Source organism: Danio rerio, chromosome 13, assembly GCF_049306965.1.
Source record: "Danio rerio strain Tuebingen ecotype United States chromosome 13, GRCz12tu, whole genome shotgun sequence".
Classification (NCBI taxonomy): domain Eukaryota; kingdom Metazoa; phylum Chordata; class Actinopteri; order Cypriniformes; family Danionidae; genus Danio; species Danio rerio.
In genome coordinates this window covers 42,636,855-42,660,573 of record NC_133188.1, presented here as the reverse complement: position 1 = coordinate 42,660,573, position 23,719 = coordinate 42,636,855, and the positions used below count along the sequence as shown (strand labels likewise).

Below are 23,719 nucleotides of genomic sequence, written 5' to 3'. Positions count from 1 at the left end.
AAAACAGGGAGCCATGGGTGTGAGAGGACCACAGGGACCCAGAGGACCAACAGGGCCCAGAGTGAGTATCACTGATAAAAAAATCCAAATACTTAACGGTCACCATTTACTTCCATAGTAGGAAAAAAATTCAATGGTGACCATAAACTAGAAATGTCTGGTGATTAATCATTCTGGATGTGAACTACTCCTTTAAGCCTCAGAAATATGCATTTGTCAATCCAACATTACTCTTATACCTAATCAACGTTTTTAATTTGGAACATCTCTCAGAGCAGCAATTATAATTAAGACACAACTACTTTCTTAAGTGACTAATTAGCTTCCCCAACATCAGATTCAAACTCGATAAAAATAATATAAATTTTTTTGTGTTTACAGGGAGCTGCAGGGATGTTGGGTGGATCTATGGAACTGGTAAGAGGACATTTTATTTGGTGCTCTATCATAAAGATTTTGTTGAAAATCATGTAAAAGACATATTGTTAACATTAGGATGGCTATTAGTTATGGTTTGATTGAATTGAATGAATAATCTGACTTTTATTTTACCTTATGTTTAGTGCCCTAATGCATGCCCACCGGGAGCACCTGGCCATCCAGGATTGCCTGGGATGAAGGTGAGTTCTCCTGTGGACAGGAACCAAAACAAATGTATCAGTAAGATCATAAATGATCATAAATAAGAAAAATGTAAAGAAAATTAAATTGATGAAATGTATATAAGACTATATCAGCATACTATTTTTCATACTACACTATAGCATACTACACTATTTTTCAATATCCAGAGTACTAGCTTTTGCACATTTGTTAGTTTTTAATAATTTAAAATATAATAAAATGTAGTATTATTGCTTTTCGCATGTTAGGAATTATGGGCCAAATGAGTAAGTGGTTTCATTTTTACATGAATGTTTGGTTATAGGGAATGAGGATAGTACATTATTTTATGCAAATTTAACATTTTACTTTAACTAAAATAATAAAACAACATTAAAGTAGATTCTTTAAATTTTTTTTATGTATTTCAAATCCCTGTTGTTTGTTAAATTTAAGGCAAACACTGAAATGAGACATTCTTTTCCCTGCACCAACATCCATACTCGTATGTATGTGTGTGTATATGTGTATGTGTGTGTGTGTGTGTGTGTGTGTGTGTGTGTATACAGAGTGAAGATTTTCCACACATTTTAATTTTTCTTTGCCATGATGACAGTAAATAATATTTGACTTGATATTTTTCAAGACATTTCTATACAGCTTAAAGTGACATTTAAAGGCTTAACTAGGTTAACTATGCAGGTTAGGGTAATTAGGTAAGTTATTGTATAACGATGGTTCATTCTGCAGACAGTCGAAAAAATATAGCTTAAAGGGGCTAATAATTTTAACCTTAAAATGGTTTTAAAATTTAAAAACTGCTTTTCTTCTAGCTGAAATAAAACAAATAAGACTTTCTTCAGAAGATAACATATTATCAGTCATACTGTGAAAATTTCCTTGTTTAACATCATTTGGGAAATATTTAGAAATAAAAAAAATAAAATAAAAATTGTATGGGGGGCTAATAATTCTGACTTCAACTATATATATATATATAATTAAATGCAAGTATAAACTTTCCTTCTGTCCATTATCAGGGTCATAAAGGTGTGAAAGGAGAATCTGGAGAGCCTGGAAAACAAGGACACAAGGTATGAACTTTATATTACAAACACAAAGTATTATATAATTATGCTAAAAAGGTAGGTCTGTGTGGGTGCATGTGTGTGTGTGTGTGTGTGTGTGTGTGTTTGAGGTCAGCATGGGTTGAGAAGTTCTCCAAAGTGAATTTGAATATAAATGAAGCACTAGGTCTTGTTTTAATGAGAAAACATCATGTTTGAGACAGTTTTTCTCAGACTGTGACATTTTGGAGATTATTACAGGGCTTCATTTATAATTAAGGACCGGCACTCGAGCTGAATGAACATGGAGGATGTATTTAAATGCTGTCTATTAAAGTTGGGTAGAAGAATTACACTCCACTGGCGCATGAAGAATAATGAGCGATCCGAGAGTTGTAAGAATAAGTTAAAGTGGTGACATTTAGTTTGCTGGTGTCTGCCTGCTGTAATGTCCTCGAGATGCTTCACTCAGAATCAGCACATTCACACATCATTTACCTCAATCACAACTGCAGTACATTTGATTCAGAACTCCATTATATTAAATACAAGACATTTAGAACTTTTTTGAGTCTGTCTATCTATATTATTCCTGTCTGTCTGTCTACCAACCTACCCACTTGTCAGTCTATCAATCTATCTATCTATCTGTCTGTCTATAATATTTGTCTTGTCTGTCTGTCTCTATCCATCCATCCATACATCTGTCTATCTACCTACCTATATGACTTCTGTTTGTCTGTATGTCTACCTGTATTATTTATGTCTGTCTGTCTCTCTATATTATTTATTATTATGTGTCTATAGTACTATCTGTCTATATTATTTATCTGTCTATATTCTCTGTCTGTCTGTCTGTCTGTCTGTCTATCCATCTATGTCCATCTGTCTATCTATATTATTTCTGTCTGTCTATCTATCAATCTGTCCAGATGTCTATATATTTATCTGATTGTCTGTCTGTCTGTCTATATTGTCTGTCTGTCTATATTGTCCATCTGTCTGACTGTCTGTCTGTCTGTCTCCATCCATCCATCCATCCATCCATCCATCCATCCATCCATCCATATATACATAATAAGCCTATCGACCTACCTATGACTTCTGCTTGTATGTCTATATATATATATATATACATATATATATATATATATATATATATATATATATATATATATATATATATATATATCTATCTATCTATCTATCTATCTATCTATCTGTCTGTCTGTCTGTCTGTCTGTCTGTCTGTCTGTCTGTCTGTCTGTCTGTCTATCCATGTATTTATGTCTATCTGTCTATCTATATTATTTCTGTCTATCAATCTGTCCAAATGTCTGTCTATTTATCTGTTTGTCTGTCTGTCCGTCCGTCTAAGTAATCTATATTATCTATGTCTTTCTGTCTGTCTATCTATTATTTATTCCTGTGTCTATATTATTTATCTCTATCTGTCTTTCTATATTATGTATCTCTATCTCTCTATATTATTTGTCTATTTATCAATATTTTTATCTATAAAATATATGTCTGCCTATATTACTTCTGTCTGTATATCTGTCTGTCTATCTATATTTTTATTTATGTCTGCCTAGCTATAATATTTCTGTCTGTCTATCTATCTTTCTGTCAATCTATTTGTCTATCTGTCTGTCTATCTATATTATTTCTGTCTGTGTGTCTATCAATATAATTTATTTATTTATGTCTGTCTGTCTATCTTTATACTATTATTTGTCTCTCTATTCATCTGCCTATCTATCAATCTTTCTGTTTATACATCTGAATATCTATCTATCTATCTATCTATCTATCTATCTATCTATCTATCTATCTATCTATCTATCTATCTATCTATCTATCTATCTATCTATCTATCTATCTATCTATCTATCTATCTATCTATCTATCTATCTATCTATCTATCTATCTATCTATCTATCTATCTATCCATCCATCCATCCATCCATCCATCCATCCATCCATCCATCCATCCATCCATCCATCCATCCATCCATCAACCCACCCACCCATCCATCCATCCATCCATCCATCCATCCATCCATCCACCCACCCACCCATCCATCCATCCATCCATCCAACAACCAAGTCTGTGCTTGGTATTAGTATTTTCCCTGTATGTAAAGGAGTTTTATCTTGATCTTTTTAGGGAGAGGAAGGGGATCAGGGAGCCTCTGGAGAGGTCGGAGCTCAAGGCCCTACTGTACGTGATTTTCTGTTTATTCCAGCAATCGACACTAAATGAATAAATCAGTCCAGTGCCTATTTCTTGATCCAGTGTCTTAAAGCCTTGTCTCAATGATGTGCTCTCAGGGACCACAGGGAATTCGAGGTGCTACCGGAATGATTGGAGCAAAAGGAGAAACGGTAATAAAACAGGAGGCTGGGACCTGTTCTTTTTCCTTTTTTTAATATGCAGAGTATATATGTGTCCCAGGACTAGGTCATATGTTTGCACATAAATTGGCTGCCGATACATCTGTGCATCTGTATTGTAAATTTTTGTGTAAACATGACCCAACCGTCCCCCCCAAATAAAACTTGTACATAGAAGGTATGCTGCACACTGCAACCAAACACTGAAATACACCACAAAATAATATATATATATATATATATATATATATATATATATATATATATATATATATATATATATATATATATATATATATATATATATATAATTTTTTTATTTATTTATTTTTTTCAGGGGCCTCGGGGTGTTGATGGTGACCCGGGCCCTCAAGGTGTTGCAGGGGCTGCGGTAAGTTCTGCAACTTCTTATCTAATCTAAAACTAACCTTGCAATAGGAAAGCTTTACCTCATATTCACTGCGGAAAGCTTTGAAGTGGCTCTGTTTCAGCAGTGGGCATGACTTCCAAGCTGATATACTGAGCCTTGGGTGTAAACAAATCAATGTCAGAAATCTCAGATGTGCCTTTCTTTTTTTATCCAGGGGGATCGAGGACAACGCGGAGGAGTGGGGGAAACCGGTCCTAAAGGAGAACAGGCAAGTGTACAAACATCATGACAGCAAAAATGAACACAGTACAAGCTGGGTTTTGTTCAGTATTTAGCCTTTGAGAAGCTGCTCAAACGATAGGGGTCCAGGAACATGATTTCTTTGACTATTAGTGACTACTTTACTGATTTTTTTTTCTTTTTCTGAAGGGACCTCAAGGGCCAAGAGGCAACACTGGTCTTCCAGGGCCAAAAGGAGATGGCGTATGTAGTTTACCACATTTCAATTGTAAATGTGATATGTTGCTGGTTCCATGGTACAGTGATTGTTTCATGTTAAAAAAAAATGTAGCAGAAGGTGTAGGTGTTTTTTTATATTCTTTGTAAGCGTGGATAAAAATGTTGGGCTTATGACCTTTTCAAACATCCTAACAGCACCAATCTGTGTGTTTTCTTAGGGTTTGCCAGGAGTGGACGGACGTGAGGGAATCCCTGGCATGCCAGGTGCCAAGGTACAGCAGATTTAGGCTTTTATTGTTTAACCATTGGCATGTAGAGAGTATGGTAATAATACATATGTGGATATTTTACAGGGCGACAAAGGAAAAGCTGGAAGCCCCGGGGAAATTGGCCTTCAAGGACTGCCTGTAAGTCTTAGCGACTGATTTACTTTAAAAGATTTTGGTAATAAAAAATACTTTAGGATTTACATGCAGTGAAAAAACACCAAAAGATGTTGACACTTTATAAGAGCTTAAAAGAATCACACAGCATTTATTAGAGTTTGAGGTCGTCAGTATAGAGCAGGGATTCTCAAACTCTGTCCTGGAGGTCCAGTGTCTTGCGGTTTTAAGCTCCAACTTGCCTCAACACACCTGCAGGAATGTATTTAGAAAGTTTAGTAAGCGCTTGATTAGCTATTTTAGGTGTGTCTGATTGGCATTGAAGACAAAATCTGCAGGACATCCTGGACTGAGATTAAGAACCCCTTATAGAGTATATCAGTACAGTCTTTGCGCCATTATATTGTGGCACCCAAAAGTTTTTTAATATTTCCATTGTAAGTAGCAGCTTAAGTTTTTAGTAAATTCAAACCGAAAATAATTCTGAATTATAATCGGTTTTATTGCCTAGTGTGCTTTACACACACAAGAATTTGATTTGACTACAGAAGCTTCCAGTGTACACAGCGCTTAATTTGTAAATTGCGAGGTCCCGGAACAGATCGGGGTAGCGAATTCAGCATGTTACCCAAGGATGTAGAGGTGTTTCGCACAAAAGTGGAGAGCGGGGGGTGGCGTTGGGTGGTGGAGGGGTGTCGTGGATGAAGGACGAAAGTGAAGGTAGTGAAAGCCGTAAAATAAGGTGCCAGATCAGGTTTCAGAGGTGCCGGATCCGGAGTGTTCCGGCACAAATTAAGCCATGAGTGTACATAAAGTGACAAGTGAAAACACAAAATACATACGAGGAAAGCTCTAGATGTTGAATTGAACATACCTGAATTTAACACATCTAAATAGTTAAGGGGTTGACAATATGTTGAATAAATCTGTCTCTTAATGTGGAAAAAATGCATTTAATATATGAAAGATTTGTTAAAAATCAAAAAAAGTGTCTATACAACAACACACAAAACCATTCTGAATATCTACCTGGATTGAACAATATATTTTAGAAATATTAGAATGATTTCTGAAGGATCATGTGACACTGAAGACTAATGATAATAAGAAAATAATTCCGCTTTACTGTACCGAAAATAAATAACATTTTTAAATGTATTTAAATTGAAAATAGTTATTCATTCCTTCATTTTCCTGTCGGCTTAGTCTCTTTATTAATCAGGGGTCACCACAGTGGAATGAACCGCTAACTTATCCAGCATACGTTTTACACATCAGACACCATTTCAGCTGCAACCCATCACTGGGAAACACCCATACAGACTCATTCATACACATACACTATGGCCAATTTAGTTTATTCAGTTCACCTATACCACATATCTTTGGACTGTGGGGGAAACCGGAGCACCCGGAGGAAACCCACGCGAACACAGGGAGAACATGCAAACTTCACACAGAAATGCTAACTGACCCAGCCATGGCTCGAAAATAGTTATTTAAAAGTGAAATTATATTTAGCTTTATACTTTTTGTTCTATTTTTCTGATGAAATAAATGCAGCGACAAACAAGTAAATATATGCAATTAGGACTTGCAATGAGGACTGTCCATATTTTTTCTGGTCACAAAATGTATGTTTTATTATAATATTAAACTATAAAAAATATTATCGTAATATGATATAACTTATCATTAATAGATTTTTAAATTACTGATTAATGTATGGGGCGATGCAGTGGTGCAGTGGGTGGCACGTTCGCCTCACAGCAAGAAGGTTGCTGGTACACATGCGTTACAGGTGAATTGTCCGTAGTGTATGAGTGTGTGTGGATGTTTCCCAGAGATGGGTTGCGGCTGGAAGGGCATCCGCTGCGTAAATACTAGCTGGATAAGTTGGCGGTTCATTCCACTGTGGCAACCCCAGATTAATAAAGGGACTAAGCTGACAAGAAAATGAATGAATGAATGAATGAATGAATGAATGAATGAATGAATGAATGAATGATGTATGTGGCGCAGTGGCTCTGTGGCTAGCACTGTCGTCTCACAGCAGGTAGGTCACTGGTTCGAACCCCGGCTGGGCCATTTGGTATTTCTGTGTGGAGTTTGTTCTCCCCGTGTTTGCCTGGTTTTCCTCCCCGGTGCTTTGATTTCTCACACAGTCCAAAAGCATGCGGTATAGGTGAATCTAAATTGGCTGTGAAAGTGTGTGTGAATGAAAGAGTGTATAGGTGTCTACCAGTACTGGGTTGCGGCTGGAAGAGAATCCACTGCATAAAACATGTGACGGAATACATAGTTAGCAGTTCATGCCACTGTGGTAACCCCTGATAAATAAGGGACTAAGTTGAAGGAAAATGAATGAATGAATGACTAATGGATTTATTCTGACTCAAAACTGTATCATTTGGTGAGCAGAAGAAATCACACTTTCCAATACTTTGATTAAGAGTATTTGTTTCTCTTTTATATCTGCCAGTCATGCACTGCTGAATTTCTGACCTTTTTGTTATACAGTAATGTTATGTTTAACCTTTCTCCTTTAAAGCCATGAAGCTAATAGCTTACCGTAGCAGATGGTAAAAAAAAAAAAAAAAAAAAGAAAATCAATAATTTACTTCGATTTCCAATTTGTGCATGTTGTGTCCGCTCCATTTCATGGCAGGGCAAGATTATGAAACACCTCTGACTTTATCCAGCGTGATGTCTGCTCTTCATCACTATTTCATGTCATCATTAATTTTGAGATGGTTCAAGTACAGCCCTTTGGATTTGACTTTGATCTTTTAGAATGAATTAAAGGCATTTTTCTTTCTTCGGGAGATGCAGCTGCTACTTTGATATTTAGTGACTTTCTCTTCCGTGTCTGCAGGGTTTACCAGGAATCCCAGGACCAAAAGGTGGAGGAGGAGAGAAGGTGAGAGATGAATTTATCAGTGTGCAAAGTCATCATGTTTTTAACACCCTGAACTGACAAAGCTTTTATCAGGTCAGTGACGCAAAAAAAGAAGAGATAAAAAAAGAAAGAAAAGAAAAAGTTTTCTTTTCCTCAGACTTAGCAACTTTTTTTTAATTATATAGAACCATTAAGATATTTTTATACATCTAATTGGATGACAGCTATACTTTGTTGGGCTTGTACTCTAAAAATGAAGCTTAATTTAAACTATTTTATAACTAAGATTTAACCTATTTGTGAATTTCTTTTAGAACTGTGAAAATATTAAAATTCCATCTGATACAGATAATACAATAAAAGCAATATTAATGTTTTCTATGTAAAATATTCAATACATACAAATTAAATGATACAAAAATATATATGGGAATTTAGGCATTAGAAATATGAAATTAGCTAAGGATTACATTTCCGAGTGTTATTTTATCATATAAATGATTATTATGACCAATGACACTAAAGTGTAGGGAAAAACAACAAAAAAACAAACAAAAAAACAAAACAAATATATATATATATATATATATATATATATATATATATATATATATATATATATATATATATATATATATATTTTTTTTTTTTTTTTTTTTTTTTACCAATATTTTTACTTTGGTTTAGTTATAAATACATTATAATACTTAATAAAACTTATTTTTAGAGTCCATTTTTAAAATATATTTTTAAATCCATTTATAATGTCCAAGTTGATTGGACTAATGGACATAAAATTCAAGCAACATTACAATCTTTAAAAATTTGGAGTAAATTTTTGGGCCATTTCATTTTTTTTTAAATAAATAAAAATATGCATATATATATATATATATATATATATATATATATATATATATATATATATATATATATATATATATATATATATATATATATATATATATATATATATATATATATATATATATAGTTATGGGTGTAAGTAAAACATTTTAAAATTCCACATTAAATCACTAATAACATATCCTCCAAATGTAAAATAAAATGTAACTTCAAGCATTTTGCATAAAATAATAACAAATAAAATGTGTGTATACATTTTTAGATTATGTAATGTAAGAGTTAATAAACATTTATTTTATCTGATTTAACATTTGTCATTTAGACCAACGTCATGAATAAAATAGACTAAATTTGTATTTTTATTTGAAATTTGGAAGAAATATCGTCATACCATTATAGAATAAAATCAATATTAACATTTTATTCAAACCACATCCAATAGCAAATCAAAAAATACTAACAACATCTATCTTGCATGCAATCGTATACTGCTTTATATGACATCAAAAACAGCATATACCAGTGGTTCTCAAAGTGTGGTATGAATATGATGACCTCTGTCTTATATTTATTAGGTCTTGGTTCTAGGTTTTGATGAATAGGTTACAATTTGTTACTACTTCACATTTAAGTACAGAAGTTTTCTTTTTACTTTTTAAGAACAGTAGCCTACCATTTTTAATGAACTTTTAATTTAAATGTTGACATTTTATTTTTAATTTATTTCCTATGAGCACAGTACATTGTAAATGTTCAAACTGTTTATAATGTTTAAAGTTGCTAACAATTAAAAATATTATAAATAATAGAATTACTCTGCCTCCTTTTTGTAACTGTACAGAGCTGTAGCTTCTTAAATAGGCCTACTACGCTCATGTATTTCAGTACTGGTCATTATGGTGGTTCTTGGAGAGACAATGATTTTGTGAGGTGGTAACCAATGGTATATACCATACTTCTTCCAATGACAGGGTAACGCTGGACAACCAGGCCTTATTGGCACTATGGGATCTTCAGGCAAACAAGTAAGTAAATGGTCTAAATCTTGACCATACATGTTCATGAACAGATGATTTGTAGTAAATAAATATCTCTATTCAGGGTGAACGTGGAGAACAAGGAGAACTCGGACCCATTGGGCCTATTGGACTAGCTGTAAGTCCTCAATACAGCATGACTAATGGCTAATGCACAGGTCGAAAGTGTCTATATTTACTCACCTAAGAGTATCTAGAAGGTAATGATGGTTTATTTGTGTTTAGGGAGACCGCGGAGAACAGGGACCCGTTGGACCGATGGGGAAACCAGGAGCCAGAGTATGTGCATAATCTGTATAATGAGATGGTTTCAGAATCAAAGCAAGCATCTGCTGTACTTTACTTTCATCATAGAAATTACTGAATGATGTGAAAAGCTTTGCCTGTAAGAGATGAGGGTCCTCGGGTCACCTTTTAAGGGCCAGCAAACATATGAAGCCACTCTGGGATGTTTTTCCTAACATAGAAATGAAAACAGACATGCATTAAAACAAACGTAGCGGTATACAGTGAATGTAGATAGTATAGATCATTCTATTTGCTTCTTGAAATAGTTGAATGAGAATGATTTGAGTTCATATCGAGTCTTATGTTGGACAAGTGTATTTTGGGGAATAGCCGAAAATACGTTTTATGGTTCAAAATAAAATAAAAATAAAAAACCCTTAGAATATTAAGTAGAGATTCTTTTTTAAAATTCCCTACCATAAATTTATCAAAACTGATTTTTGAGTAGTCATAAGCATTGCTAAGAACTTCATTTGGAAACATAGTTAACATTGAAACCTCTCTGAGATTTTTCTCCTAATAAAGATAAAAAAAAAAAGACACAGATGACAACAAATGTAGACATATGAGACCAGAATAGAGATATGTCGTGGATGTAGATAGTATAGATCAATTTATTTCCTCCTAAAATAGTTGAATGAGAATGATTTGAGTTCATATTGTGTCTTACGTTGCGCAAGTTTATTTTTGGAAATAGCTGAAAATATGTTGTGTGGGTCAAAATGAAAAAATCCTTAGAAAATTAAGTAAAGATCATTTTTAAAATTACCCTACCATAAATATATCAAAACTTAGTTTTTGAGTAGTCATGAGCATTGCTAAGAACCTAATTTAGGAAACATAGTTAAATTTGAAGACTCTTTGAAATGTTTTTCCTAATATAGATATGAAAACAGACACGGATTACAACAAATGTTGACATACGAGATGAGAATAGAGATATACAGTCAATGTAGCACGACTGTGTTTTTGAGGAATTTTCAACATTTTGCGCATATTTTCAAATAATTGACTTGTTTTGTGGTCCATGGTCACATACTATATATGATATTTTACATTATATACATGTTGTATATATGTATTATATACATCTTTGTTAAGAAAAGCAGCTGTAATGTAAAACAAATCTTCAAAAGGTTTTTCCAATTTTATTAATAAAATAGTTTATTCAACATACAGTTAAAGTGACAATTACTAACTCTCCTGTTATATTTTAATTCTTTTCAAAATAAAGAGAAACAGAGAGAAGGTTTTCTTTAACATAATAGTTTAATAACTAATTTCTTTTAATGGCAGTGCATATTATTTTACTAGATGTTTTGCAAGATACTAGAATACAACTTGAAGTACATTGTAAAGGTTTAACTAGGTTAATTAGGTTTAATTTAATTAATTCTAATTAGGTTAACTAGTCAATTTAAGTTAATGATGTAACTTATTAGATAACTGCATTTTTTTCTATAGACAGTATAGACAAAATATTTTGTAAGGGGGCTCATAATATTGGCCTTAAAAATAGTAAAAATAAAAAAATAAAAATAAAAAGCTGCTTTTATTCCAGCCAAACTAAAAGAAAAAAAAAACTTTCTCCAAAAGGAAATTTATTATAGAAAATACTGTCAAAATATTCCTTGCTCTGTTAAACATCACTTGGGAAATATTAGAAAGATAATTACAATTTCACAGGGGGGCTATTAATTTTGCCCTCAAACGCATGTTTTTTTTTACATCAAAATGTTTCTTTTCCACACAATTTGAAAATGATTATTTTAAGCACAAAATAAACTATTTAATAACCTTTTATTTTTTTTAAGACAAAAATGTTGTTGTACTTCTCATCTTGTTTTCTGAACCTTTAGCTATGTAGCTACTGGAAAATGAGACAAACACACCAACCAAGAAAATGCTTTAGTGATTTTAGTGTAGAAGAAACGCCTGACAGTAAAGAGATCTCTTTTTTTTCCTCTATGAGCTGGCAGCAAACCCAGAGTTCAAAACAAGTCATAGGCAGCACTACATTTAAATTATTCCATTATCCCAGTGTTCAAAGAGAAAGCAAGCCATCTTGACATCCACTAAACTCAACTGCTTTTACTTATTTAGACGGCTTGGTGCGCAGTGAATTCAAAAAACTTTGCACTAATAGTCTTTTAGGGGAATTCATGACTTTATATTATGCTAATGCCAGGGTCAAACCCAGGCAAATCTTCACAGTATTGAAATACACACACACTGCAGGGCTGTGGATGAGAATGGAGCCAGCGGTTTCTCTCTCTCACTGTTTTTTGAATGGGACTTTACTGCTCTGTTTTCATAGGAAAGAATCAACAGTCAAAAGAATGTCTCACAGCAGTGTCTCTCAATGAGTCCTCTGTTCTCCTGCCATTCCCATCAGCACACACTTATCTGCACACACGAACACACACTAACACACTGGCTTGAACATGAATGATAATGTGAATATTGATATTAACAGGTGGAGTTTAGTGGAATTTGTCATTTGTCATTCATTCATTCCAGTCCTCTATTGGCCGCACCCATACATACATCCTCTTTTTCTACTAATTCTCTGCACAAAGTCCAAAGACTTCTCAACTACAGATTCTGTGCTCACAGGAATTTTAGCTGCAGAGCTCAAGTTAATTTTATACAATCAGGCCTTTGCATTTTTATCAGCTTCATCTACTTCTGCAAAATTGCTTGATTAGTATGCAAAACATAGTTAATATGTTTAGTTAATATATCACCTTTAAGAAATACAAATACAATTGTTAAATGAAAAGAAACGAAGACAAAAATATTAAAATATATATTCCTTTTTTCCAACAATTTACATTTATTTATTCAGGTTTTGAAGTTTATATTAAATATATATATATATATATATATATATATATATATATATATATATATATATATATATATATATATATATATATATATATATATATATATATATATATATATATATATACATACAGTTAAAGTCAGAATTATTAGCCCCCTTTTGATTTTTTTTTTCTTTTTTTAATATTTCCCAAATGATGTTTATCAGAGCAAGGAAATTTTCACAGTATGTCTGATAATATATTTTTTTTCTGGAGGAAGTCTTATTTGTTTTATTTTGGATAGAATAAAAGCAGCTTTAAATTAAAAAAAAAACTATTTTGGGACAAAATTATTAGCCCCTTTAAGCCAATTTTTTCGATAGTCTATAGAACAAACCATCGCTATACAATTACTTGACTAATTACCCTAACCTGCCTAGCTCACCTTATTAACCTAGTTAAGCCTTTAAATGTCACTTTAAACTTTATAGAAGTGTCTTGAAAAATATCAAGTAAAATATTATTTACTGTTATCATGGCAAAGATAAAATAAATCAGTTATTACAAATAGGTTTTTAAAACTATTATGCCTAAAAATGTGCTGAAACAATTTTCCCTCCATTAAACAGAAATTTGGGAAAAAAATAAACAGGGGCGCTAATAAATCTGACTTCAACTGTGTGTGTGTATATAAATATATACACACACACACACACACACACACACACACACACACACACACACACACACACACACATACACATACACACACACACACACACACACACACACACACACACACACACACACACACACACACACACACACACACACACACACACACACAGAGATTGGTATTTAATAATGAATTGTATAGAATTATTCTGCTTGGTTATATCCTGCTGGATGTATGTTTGTTGTTTTATGTTTTAATTGAGTAAGAAATAATGACTATTACACATTTACCACTGTAAAAATTCTCTAACATCCTAGTTAATTTTTATGTTTTTGAACTATTTGCAAATGAATGTTTTAATGATAAAAATACAATTATGATTATTAATTATTATGTAATGATTTTTATAAATAATTTTTTTAAAAGGGTAATTTTTTATTGTTGTTTTTATGTTTATAAAATAATGACTTATAGTGATACAAATAATTACATTAAAAATAAATACAATAAAAATTGTGCCAGGCATATGAATAACAATGATATATTGATGATAATAATTAATGAAAAAAAAATATAATAATCGCTACTAAAATGAAAACAACAGTTTTAAACTCGTCTCCTTTATTGCATGACCACCATGGCCGTTCACTAACAAAACAATAACTCCCACTCTCCCTGGAAGTGACATTTTGACATAACATAAAAGTCCATTTTATTTTCAACAAAAGTCCTTTAAAACATTAAAGTAACACTTTAACTGCATGTTATTTTCATTCTATGTACATAAAGCCCCTTTTGTAACTGCATGTTGATGCTGAAACCAAAAAGAAGATTTAACATACATAAATCTCTAGCTATATATGTAATCATAATGTACAAAGCATATAATTATCATGTATAGTCATATCCTATATACAGTTAAGGTAAGAATTATTTGCCCTCCTTAATTATAAGCCCCCTTGTATATTTTCCCCCCAATTTCTGTTTAACGGAAAAAAAATTTTTTCAACACATTTCTAAACATAATAGATGTGATAACTCATTTCTTTTTTTGTGATTACATTTTTTATTGATTTTACATGTGAGTGGTCACAGCATCTTTACAATTTTTTTTTACAATGAACAATAAACTCTTCAAGCCCACCCAAAAGAAAACACCCACCCACCCCCCATTTGATAACTCATATCTAATAACTGATTTATTTTATCTTCGCCATGATGACAGTGCATAGTTTTTTACTAAATACTTTTCAAAATACTAGTATTCAGCTTAAAGTGATATTTAAAGGCTTAACTAGGTTAATTAGGCAGGTAAGGGTAATTAGGCAAGTCGTTGTATATCAGTGTTTTATTCTGTAGACAACAGACAAAATGTAGCTTAACAGGGCTAAGAATATTGATCTTAAATGGTTAAAAAAAAACAAATTGCTTTCATTCTAGTCGACATAAAACAAACAAGACTTTCTCCAGATGAAAAAATATACTAAATACTGTGAAAAATACCTTCCTCTCTTAAACATCATTTGGAAAAAAAAAAAAAATATATATATATATAATAATAATAATCGTAATACAGGATGGCTATAAATTAGAGTTCAACTGTATACATATATAGCCATAAATGTGCACGCAACACACGCAAGCATTATTAATTATTGATTAATTTAACATGAAGTCAGAAATGTGACTGATTTGAGTCTACAGAAATTGGTAGGATTTTGTGAAATGAGTATACTTATGTGACTGATTCAAACCAATGTGTTCAATTATTAAACTGGCTCCATTTCATCCAAAACATAAAGGCATGCATATACCGTATACAATATCTGTATATTGCTGTGAAAGTGTAGATTAAATCAGCAGTGCAAAAAACTGAGTTAAAAAAAGTGTACACTGATGTACACTTTTACACACTAGATTTATCAGCATTTGCCTTTTTGTCCTGGTCTCGCATTTCCTCTGACTGCGCTCCCCTATTAAAAATGCATGAGAGTGTTTTTGCAAAGGAAACCGAGGGATTCTGTAGACTTTTCACTCTGTTGACAAAAGAGATCCTGCATAGATGAATATGAATAGATAAACCAGAGACTTACAGTAAATGCCAGACTCTTGACTGCATGCCAGCTTAAATTGACTGTCTTTTCAGGGGCCTAAAGGTGACTTGGGTTTGCCTGGACTTCCTGGACCGCCGGGCCTGCCAGGAATAAAAGGAGACCGGGTGAGGATATTGTGCATACAATGGCTACCTTTATATTCACCCAAATAATCCGTTTGTAAATGGATTCATGGTTCAATTGGATTGAATAATGTTCATGTAAACGCCTTAAATAATAAAATTGAGTCTGATCAGAATGAAATTTCACCCTAACCTTAAGTAGTGGTTAATTCCTTTTTTTAAATTGATCAAAAAAAAAAAAAAAATAATAATAATAATAACTTGCCTACGCATATTTTGATAAATGCATGATTAGGTATGTAAAACCACTGGCTGTATATATTTTTAATAGTCTGCTTTATGAAGCACTTTATTTTAGAAATGCACTGTAACCTATATATACATTCAAATTAGCCCTATCAATAATATAATTACATTAAAATAAAGTTAAATAAAATTAAAAAAATTTGAGAAATTCGAGAAACAAGACAAACTCTAAGTAAGATTTGTTTGAAGTGTATTAGTTTTATTTTAAATTATATTTTGAACTTTTTTTTGGAGTTAGACATTTTATTATATCATTTTATACAAATATAATTTCTAATATTTAACGTCTTTTCTTTTTTTTAATACACTGTAAAACCCAACAGTCAGCTTTATCAAATAAAATGAGTGTAGTTAACTCTCAATTTACTGAAATTTAATTATACTCATTTGAAAAGGGGGTGACACAGTGGCGCAGTAGGTAGTGCTGTCGCGTCACAGCAAGAAGCCTCGAGCCTCGAGCCTCGGCTGGCTCAGTTGGCATTTCTGTGTGGAGTTTGCATGTTCTCCCTGCGTTTGCGTGGGTTTCCTCCGGGTGCTCCAGTTTCCCCCACAGTCCAAAGACATGCAGTACAGGTGAATTGGGTAGGATAAATTGTCTATAGTGTATGTGTGTGCGAATAAATGTGTATGGGTTTCCCAGTGTTGGGTTGCGGCTGGAAGGTCATCCACTGCGTAAAACATATGCTAGATAAGTTGGTGGTTAATTCCGCTTTGGCGACCCCAGATTAATAAAGGGACTAAGCCGACAAGAAAATGAATGAATGAATAAATGAATTTGAAAATAATTTTAAACTCAGTGTTGAAGGTAATGAGTTAATTAAATACCTCACTTAATACCTCACCTTAACTTATTGGGATTTATAGTGTAGTAGCAATATATACTTAAAAGAGTGTACATTTGTCATTGCTAAACATTTCTCGTTTTTACAAACTATAAAGTACAGAACACAATAAAAACAAAAGTTTCATAAAATAAAATATATGAAAATAACAGAGTTGTAAATTTCTAATCTAATAAGAGGAGTGCTATGGGTCGTAAATTGTAAAATGTTTGTTCTGTGTATGGGAATTCAATAGTAATATTTTCTTATATTCCTATGAAGATTGGATGGTGCAATAGAAGGAAAAATGTAATTTTTTCCATCACATAATATCATATACTATTTCTAGCCATTTGTTGGGGATTCAGCAGGTAACCGGTGTCTTGTAATGGCTTTTTTCGGCTGCAATTATTAAAATATCAAGTAAGTATTTTTCAGATTTACTTATTTGGATAGCAGAGCTTTCAAAATAAAAAAACAGGAATTGAAAGGGTAGTGTAATATTAAGGTATGTTTTCTATTACTCCTTCTTCTTCTACCCAAAATTGTTATATTACTTGACAATCCCAAAAAAATGTACCAGTGATTAGGTTCCCGAGACCCACATTGTCTCCAGCACTTAGTGTCCTTTCCTGTGGTGAGAAATTATATTGTGGATAGAGCTGTTTTAAACTAATATTTAGGTCACCATGCATTTCTAACAAAAAGTGCTTTATAAAAGCAGATAAATGAAAACATACAGCCATCAATTTTAAATGCTTTATCATGCACTTATCAAAATATGCGCAGGCTAATGCATGTCAACATTGCACTGCACGTGTATCTAATATACAACATAATTAAGACTGAGAAAGTAGTTGCACTTGACTATTCAAATATCCAATGAAATTTGACTGAAAATATGGACAAGAGTCAAACAGCACATGGTGTCACAAGATGCAACCATTTAAAACACAGACTGCTTAAACATACTATTTTAATACACATAAAGAAAATAAAACAAGTTTATCACACATTTTTAGTTGATCAAACTTCTTCTATTTTTAACTCTATATTTATAAAGGAAGAGCAAACAGTACTTTGAGTTCTGCTACCTCAGCATCACTGTCACTATAATAAAAAGTCATCTGCAGCGCTTTAAAAGCTAACTCTCTTGATATTCCCTGTTCTTACTCAATTAGGGTTTCACTTTTTTCAACCTTTAAGGCATTGCAATTATTATGCGCTCCCGCTGGTGTTTTAAAAAGCTTTGAAAGTACAATGAGCTTTTTGAAAGTCAAATTGGTTCCTTTTAAACTCAACGCTTTCCTTAATGCATTTGGATAAAAACAAAAACTTGAGCACTTCAAACTCATTTAGGATTTATAGAAAGAACAAAGTGCTGAGCATACATTACTGGATAACTGTTGTTATAAAGAACTCTTTAAACACAACACATGCTTTGAGTTAAATGTTCGTGGGAATTAATTTCTTTATGTGATATTACACAGGGTGAAGGAGGTGAACCTGGACCAAAGGGAGAACCGGTAAGAGCGTGACTCACATTGTGATCAGATACCGCACTGCAGATTTCTGACCATATCTGACAAAACTAGGCTAAAACCAATTTAGGAAAAGCAACAGTGTATTTATGTTATTTACTCTTCACGTCACAGCACCATCATGTGGTCCGGAAATATGAAACCTTTATTAAGTTTTTGATTATAACTACTAAATGGTTTAGCCAGAAATCATAACTGCTTTAGATTTGTAACAGCATGCCAGTTTAGTATTTTAGATTTTAAAATTGCATATTTTATATCTTTACGAAATCATACGTCTCCATTTCATGCTTTAAAGTTTTCAGATATTTGTGATTTTAGAAGTTATAATTAATTTTAAAAATTAGCTTTAAAAAAGTAGCTTTTTCTTTCTTTTGTCATGATTCCTTGTGTAATGCCAATAATATCTGTACCAGTTCATGGCTGTGCAATTAATAGAAAATTCAGTTTTGATTTCGGCTTCTAGCGATTATGAAAAAACATTAATCGAGACAAAATGATTAATTAAAGAGCCTAATATGCTGCAATTTCAGAAAGCACTTGCAATTACAAAAAACACTAGCAAATCAAGAAAAGATCTTCATCCGTTTGACAGCACACATTTAGCAAATTCTCACAACATAAATACATTAAAAAAAAAAAAACATGCTGCAAATAAATAAAACATACTGCATTTTCTCGCAACGCTAACAAATTAATAAAACGCGCTTCATTTTCTTACAACACTTTTAAATAGCGTGGAACACAGCTTAAATGTTTTAAGGGGATCCTAAAATGTAACAAACCCGGCTATTTAGTTTATTGTAGTTTAGGCTAATAACAAAGGACAAGGGGAATCAGAATGTAAAATAAACAAACAAAAAAGTTACCTTTTAAAGATCACCTACAACTGCTCTGCAGAGCAACAGTCATGGCACAGCGATGTTCATCACGCTTCTGGGTCTTCTTGAAACATTTCTTTAGTGTTCTGTTCTTTTTGTGAGTGTTGTGAGAAAATGCAGCGTGTTTTTGTTATTTTTTTACGTTGTGAGGAAATGCAGTGCGTTTTTAATAACTTTTGCGCTGTCCAACAAATGAAGATCTTTTCTTAATTTGCTGGCATTTTTTTGTAATTGCATGTGTTTTCTTAAACTGCAGCATGTTACGCTTTGTTTTGACAAGATATCAAAAGTTTTGGTTTCTTGTTTCTTCTTTTATCTATTTTTTTTTTCTCCTTTTATAATTTTTTTTTTACTTCACTTTAAAATAAGGTTGTATTCGTTAATGTTAGTTAATGCATTTACAAAAAATTAACAATACATTTACTGCAGTATTTGTTAGCGTTAGTTAACATTAGTTAATGAAAATACAGTTTAGTGTTAGTTCATGTTAACTCACAGTGCATTTAATAATGTCAAAGCGCATGAATTTGAATGTTATTAATTCATTAGTAAATGCTGGACTAATGAAACCTTGTTGTATAGTGTGACCATTTTTATAATTATTTTCCTCTCCAAATTTGCATTTGTTCATGTAATTGTTAAACTATTAGTTTATTGATTTGTTATTATTGTTTATGGTCCATTTTTGTAGTCCATGTTTAGACTGTAACCCATGTTACAATGTTTTTTTTCTTTTAAATTAGCTTTTAATTACATTTAGTAAATACATTCATCCAGATAATTCTGAATAAACATGTCACAAAAAAGCTTTTGATATCTCAAATAGTTTTAGTATAACTCAAATTTGTTGCCATGGTGCCAAAATGAATTTAATGCTGTTATTTATTTTATTTTATTATTATTATTATTTTTTTTTTTTACCAAAAATTGACATACTGTTACAAAACCTTGTTTGTGTTATTGTCTATTGATCACACTTCATCAACATGGGAGCAGCACCAATAAAATAAATAAACAAACAAACAAACAAACAAACAAACAAACAAACAAACAAACAAACAAACAAATAAATAAATAAATAAATAAATAAATAAATTCAATATAACCAGTTGTAATAATCCAATGTTGGGTCATGGACAAAATCAACAGTTGGAGTAAACAACTGTAATTTAAATTTGATGTAAAAAATATTTTGTCCATATGTGACCTAACATAGCGTAAATACAGGATTTTTTAGTGCAGTTCAGTTCAATTCATCTTTATTTCTATAGTGTTTTTACAATGTAGATTGTGTCAAAGCAGCTTCACATAGAAGTATATAATAAATTGAAACAGTGTCAGTTGTCAAGAGTCATTGTTTGCAATTTTCAGCCATTAATAATAAAATCATCTTAAAAATGTCAGTAATTAAAGAGCTCAAGCCCCAGTTATCTATAATATAACTCACATTTATTTGATTTTAGACAAAAATAATCAATAAATAATGATCACACCAAGTAACTGATCTAAAGTTTGGTTCTAAAATAGAATTGAATGAGCTGCAGTTAGAGCCTAAAGTAACTGCAGCTCATACAATCTTCACAATTTCAGAACCAAACTCTTCCTCCTAGAAGTTTTACAAAAACAGAAGTTCTTTATATTAAACATGACATGATGTCCCTCATGGTGCTGTGTTTTATCATAGGGAGATCAAGGTGCAGAGGGAACACCAGGAGACAAGGGAGATGTCGTGAGTAGCTCTGAAATACAGAGCCGAAAATAATATGAATGCAATATGCCAATGTGTGCTGAAATCTTTGAAATATTGTGGTGAACTTTAATTCTCTCGCTGTTCCCGCACTTAGGGTGACCCCGGACAATCTGGAGCCAAAGGCGAAGTGAGTTCTTGCTTGAATATTTATGAATGTTTTCCATGAAGCGAATATGTTTGAGTTTTCCTTGGCTTTGTTTCAGCTCTCTGTAGATTAGAAGAAGTAGAAGAAGTAGAAGTAGAAGAAGAAGACTGATGTCCATGTTAATGTACTGCATGATCTGTACATACCACTATGTTATAAATTCAGGTTGGAAACCAGGGTGATCCGGGTAACAGAGGGCCGCAGGGAGCTCGAGGGCAGCCTGGCATTGAGGGGCCTGCTGGTAGTGCTGGTCCACGCGGCATGCAGGGCAACAGAGGAGTTCCAGGACCTCGTGGCTCTCAGGGACCAGCGGTATGTTAGCGACCTTTCAATGAATGAGAAACTATGATTAATGACTGTTTCATAATCCAGTGCTGTTGTTAAAAAGTTACTCAGACAATGCTCGACTCTTAGGGCTCTATTTTGACGGTCCATGCGCAAAGCGCAAAACGCAGGGCGCAAATGCTTTCAGGGCGTGTCAGGACGCGTTTTTGCTAATTTAAGGACGGGAAATCTGCCTTGCGCTTCGGCGCATGGTCTAAAAGGGTTGAGTTTATTTTCTTAATGAGTTATAGATGTGTTTTGAGAATAAACCAATTAGAGTCTCATCTCCCATTCCCTTTAAGAGTCAGCTGCGTCGCGCCAAGAGCGCATTCGCTATTTACAGGACGCAAAGTAAGTCTAAGTGGAAAAAATGAGCATTTCACAAGCACACAGTTAACAGTTAACAGTTTTTTAACAGAAAACTGTTAAACAGAGCATCTACTGCATGAGAATGAGAGATAATGGATCACTTTCACTTTCGCTCTTGGATAGGGAAACCTTTATGCACAGACATCAATTAGTCTATAAATAGATACTTTTGTTTGTTAAGCGCAAATATTCGTTTCAAAACTATTTCTAAATTCAGTTCTAATTTACAGCAAACGAATAAATGAATAATAATAACAAAATGTGCTAAAAAACCTCAGTTATATCCTAAAACACATGCTTTGCCCCATATGGTCTAAAACCTGACAGGTGGGCAAATCTAAGCTCGTTTTTAATAAAAACAAATATACATATGGATATAATAAATAATACTGCTAATAATAATAACATTATACAAAAGCAAATTGTTATGAATGAACTGAAAAAGCCTCCCGAGATGAAGACATAAAAGCAGTGATTTTTCATATTTATGTAGGCTAGAAAATAAAATGTTTTGTAATACTTTAATCCTTTATATTTATATCCTATATCTATTCTTATTATATCCTATATATATATCCTTAATATTTACAATTTGTCATATGTAAAGATATTTGCCTATTGCTCTCTTGTGCGTATTAAGCAGTGCGTAAGCGAGGCGCAACTCTGCGCCGGAGTTTAGACCGGGTTAGTTTTGGTCTAATGAAAAATCTATTATAGTTTCTCAAAATAGCAACGCGCCAGCGGTCCGCCTCAGAACGCCTTCCTTTTTAGACCAGAACGCCTATGGGCGCACAAATGAGTGCTAATGCATTTGCTATTTAAACAACGTAGCGCAACGCCTCAAAACGACTCTTGCGCCAAGCTTAAACTACCAAAAGACTACTGCGTCACGCCTTGCGCCACACTGCGCCGGGTGTATGATAGGGCCCATAGAGTTCAAATGACAGTTAAAAACCTGTTATTTTTCATTAGCATTTGACCATATATAAATTAGTTTTATTGTTGAAAGAATCTGGAATTTTGGGGTGTGCGGGCAGCTTAGTTTGTGAAAAGGGAACGTTATTACTTTAAGGTAATTAAGCTCTTATTGTAGGTAAGGATGGGTATTATACTTTTACTTATATCTTTTAAAGTGAATTGTTTTGTGTACAGCACTGTGGTCAACCTTTTTGTATTAATAAGTAAACATTGAGCTCAGATTTCTCTTTACATGCAAATGACAGAATGCATGCGTTATGTTTTTTGAGTTTATTATTATTATGTTGCACTGTCTAGGTATGAAAAGAAATTAATACATTTATTTAGCTAGCATTCACAGTTTATTTTTTTTTAAAGTGACAGTTAATAAATTTAAAGTGTTACAAGAAATCTTATATGGCGATTTGGTGGCTTAGTGGTTAGCACTGTCACCTCCCAGCAAGAAGGTTGCTGGTTCGAGTGTTCGCATGGATTTCCTCCAGGTGCTTCGGTTTCCCCAACAGTCCAAAGACATGAGGTGGATTGAATAACCTAAAATTGGCCGTTTGTGTTTG

The 23,719-nt window shown here is 32.9% G+C and overlaps 1 protein-coding gene across 1 annotated transcript in view; it reads left to right on the top strand.

Moving 5' to 3' along the window:
* col9a1b (collagen, type IX, alpha 1b) overlaps positions 1-23,719 on the top strand; it is a 40,608-nt gene that overhangs the window by 8,227 nt on the left and 8,662 nt on the right. The window contains exons 9-28 of the mRNA NM_213264.2: positions 8-61; positions 382-417; positions 564-620; positions 1,644-1,697; positions 3,841-3,894; positions 4,005-4,058; positions 4,405-4,458; positions 4,652-4,705; positions 4,867-4,920; positions 5,115-5,168; positions 5,250-5,303; positions 8,155-8,199; positions 10,017-10,070; positions 10,147-10,200; positions 10,308-10,361; positions 16,021-16,092; positions 18,668-18,703; positions 21,284-21,328; positions 21,444-21,476; positions 21,660-21,806. Coding sequence (NP_998429.2) covers positions 8-61; positions 382-417; positions 564-620; positions 1,644-1,697; positions 3,841-3,894; positions 4,005-4,058; positions 4,405-4,458; positions 4,652-4,705; positions 4,867-4,920; positions 5,115-5,168; positions 5,250-5,303; positions 8,155-8,199; positions 10,017-10,070; positions 10,147-10,200; positions 10,308-10,361; positions 16,021-16,092; positions 18,668-18,703; positions 21,284-21,328; positions 21,444-21,476; positions 21,660-21,806 — 1,119 coding nt within the window. The remainder of the gene's footprint in view (positions 1-7; positions 62-381; positions 418-563; positions 621-1,643; positions 1,698-3,840; positions 3,895-4,004; positions 4,059-4,404; positions 4,459-4,651; positions 4,706-4,866; positions 4,921-5,114; positions 5,169-5,249; positions 5,304-8,154; positions 8,200-10,016; positions 10,071-10,146; positions 10,201-10,307; positions 10,362-16,020; positions 16,093-18,667; positions 18,704-21,283; positions 21,329-21,443; positions 21,477-21,659; positions 21,807-23,719) is intronic.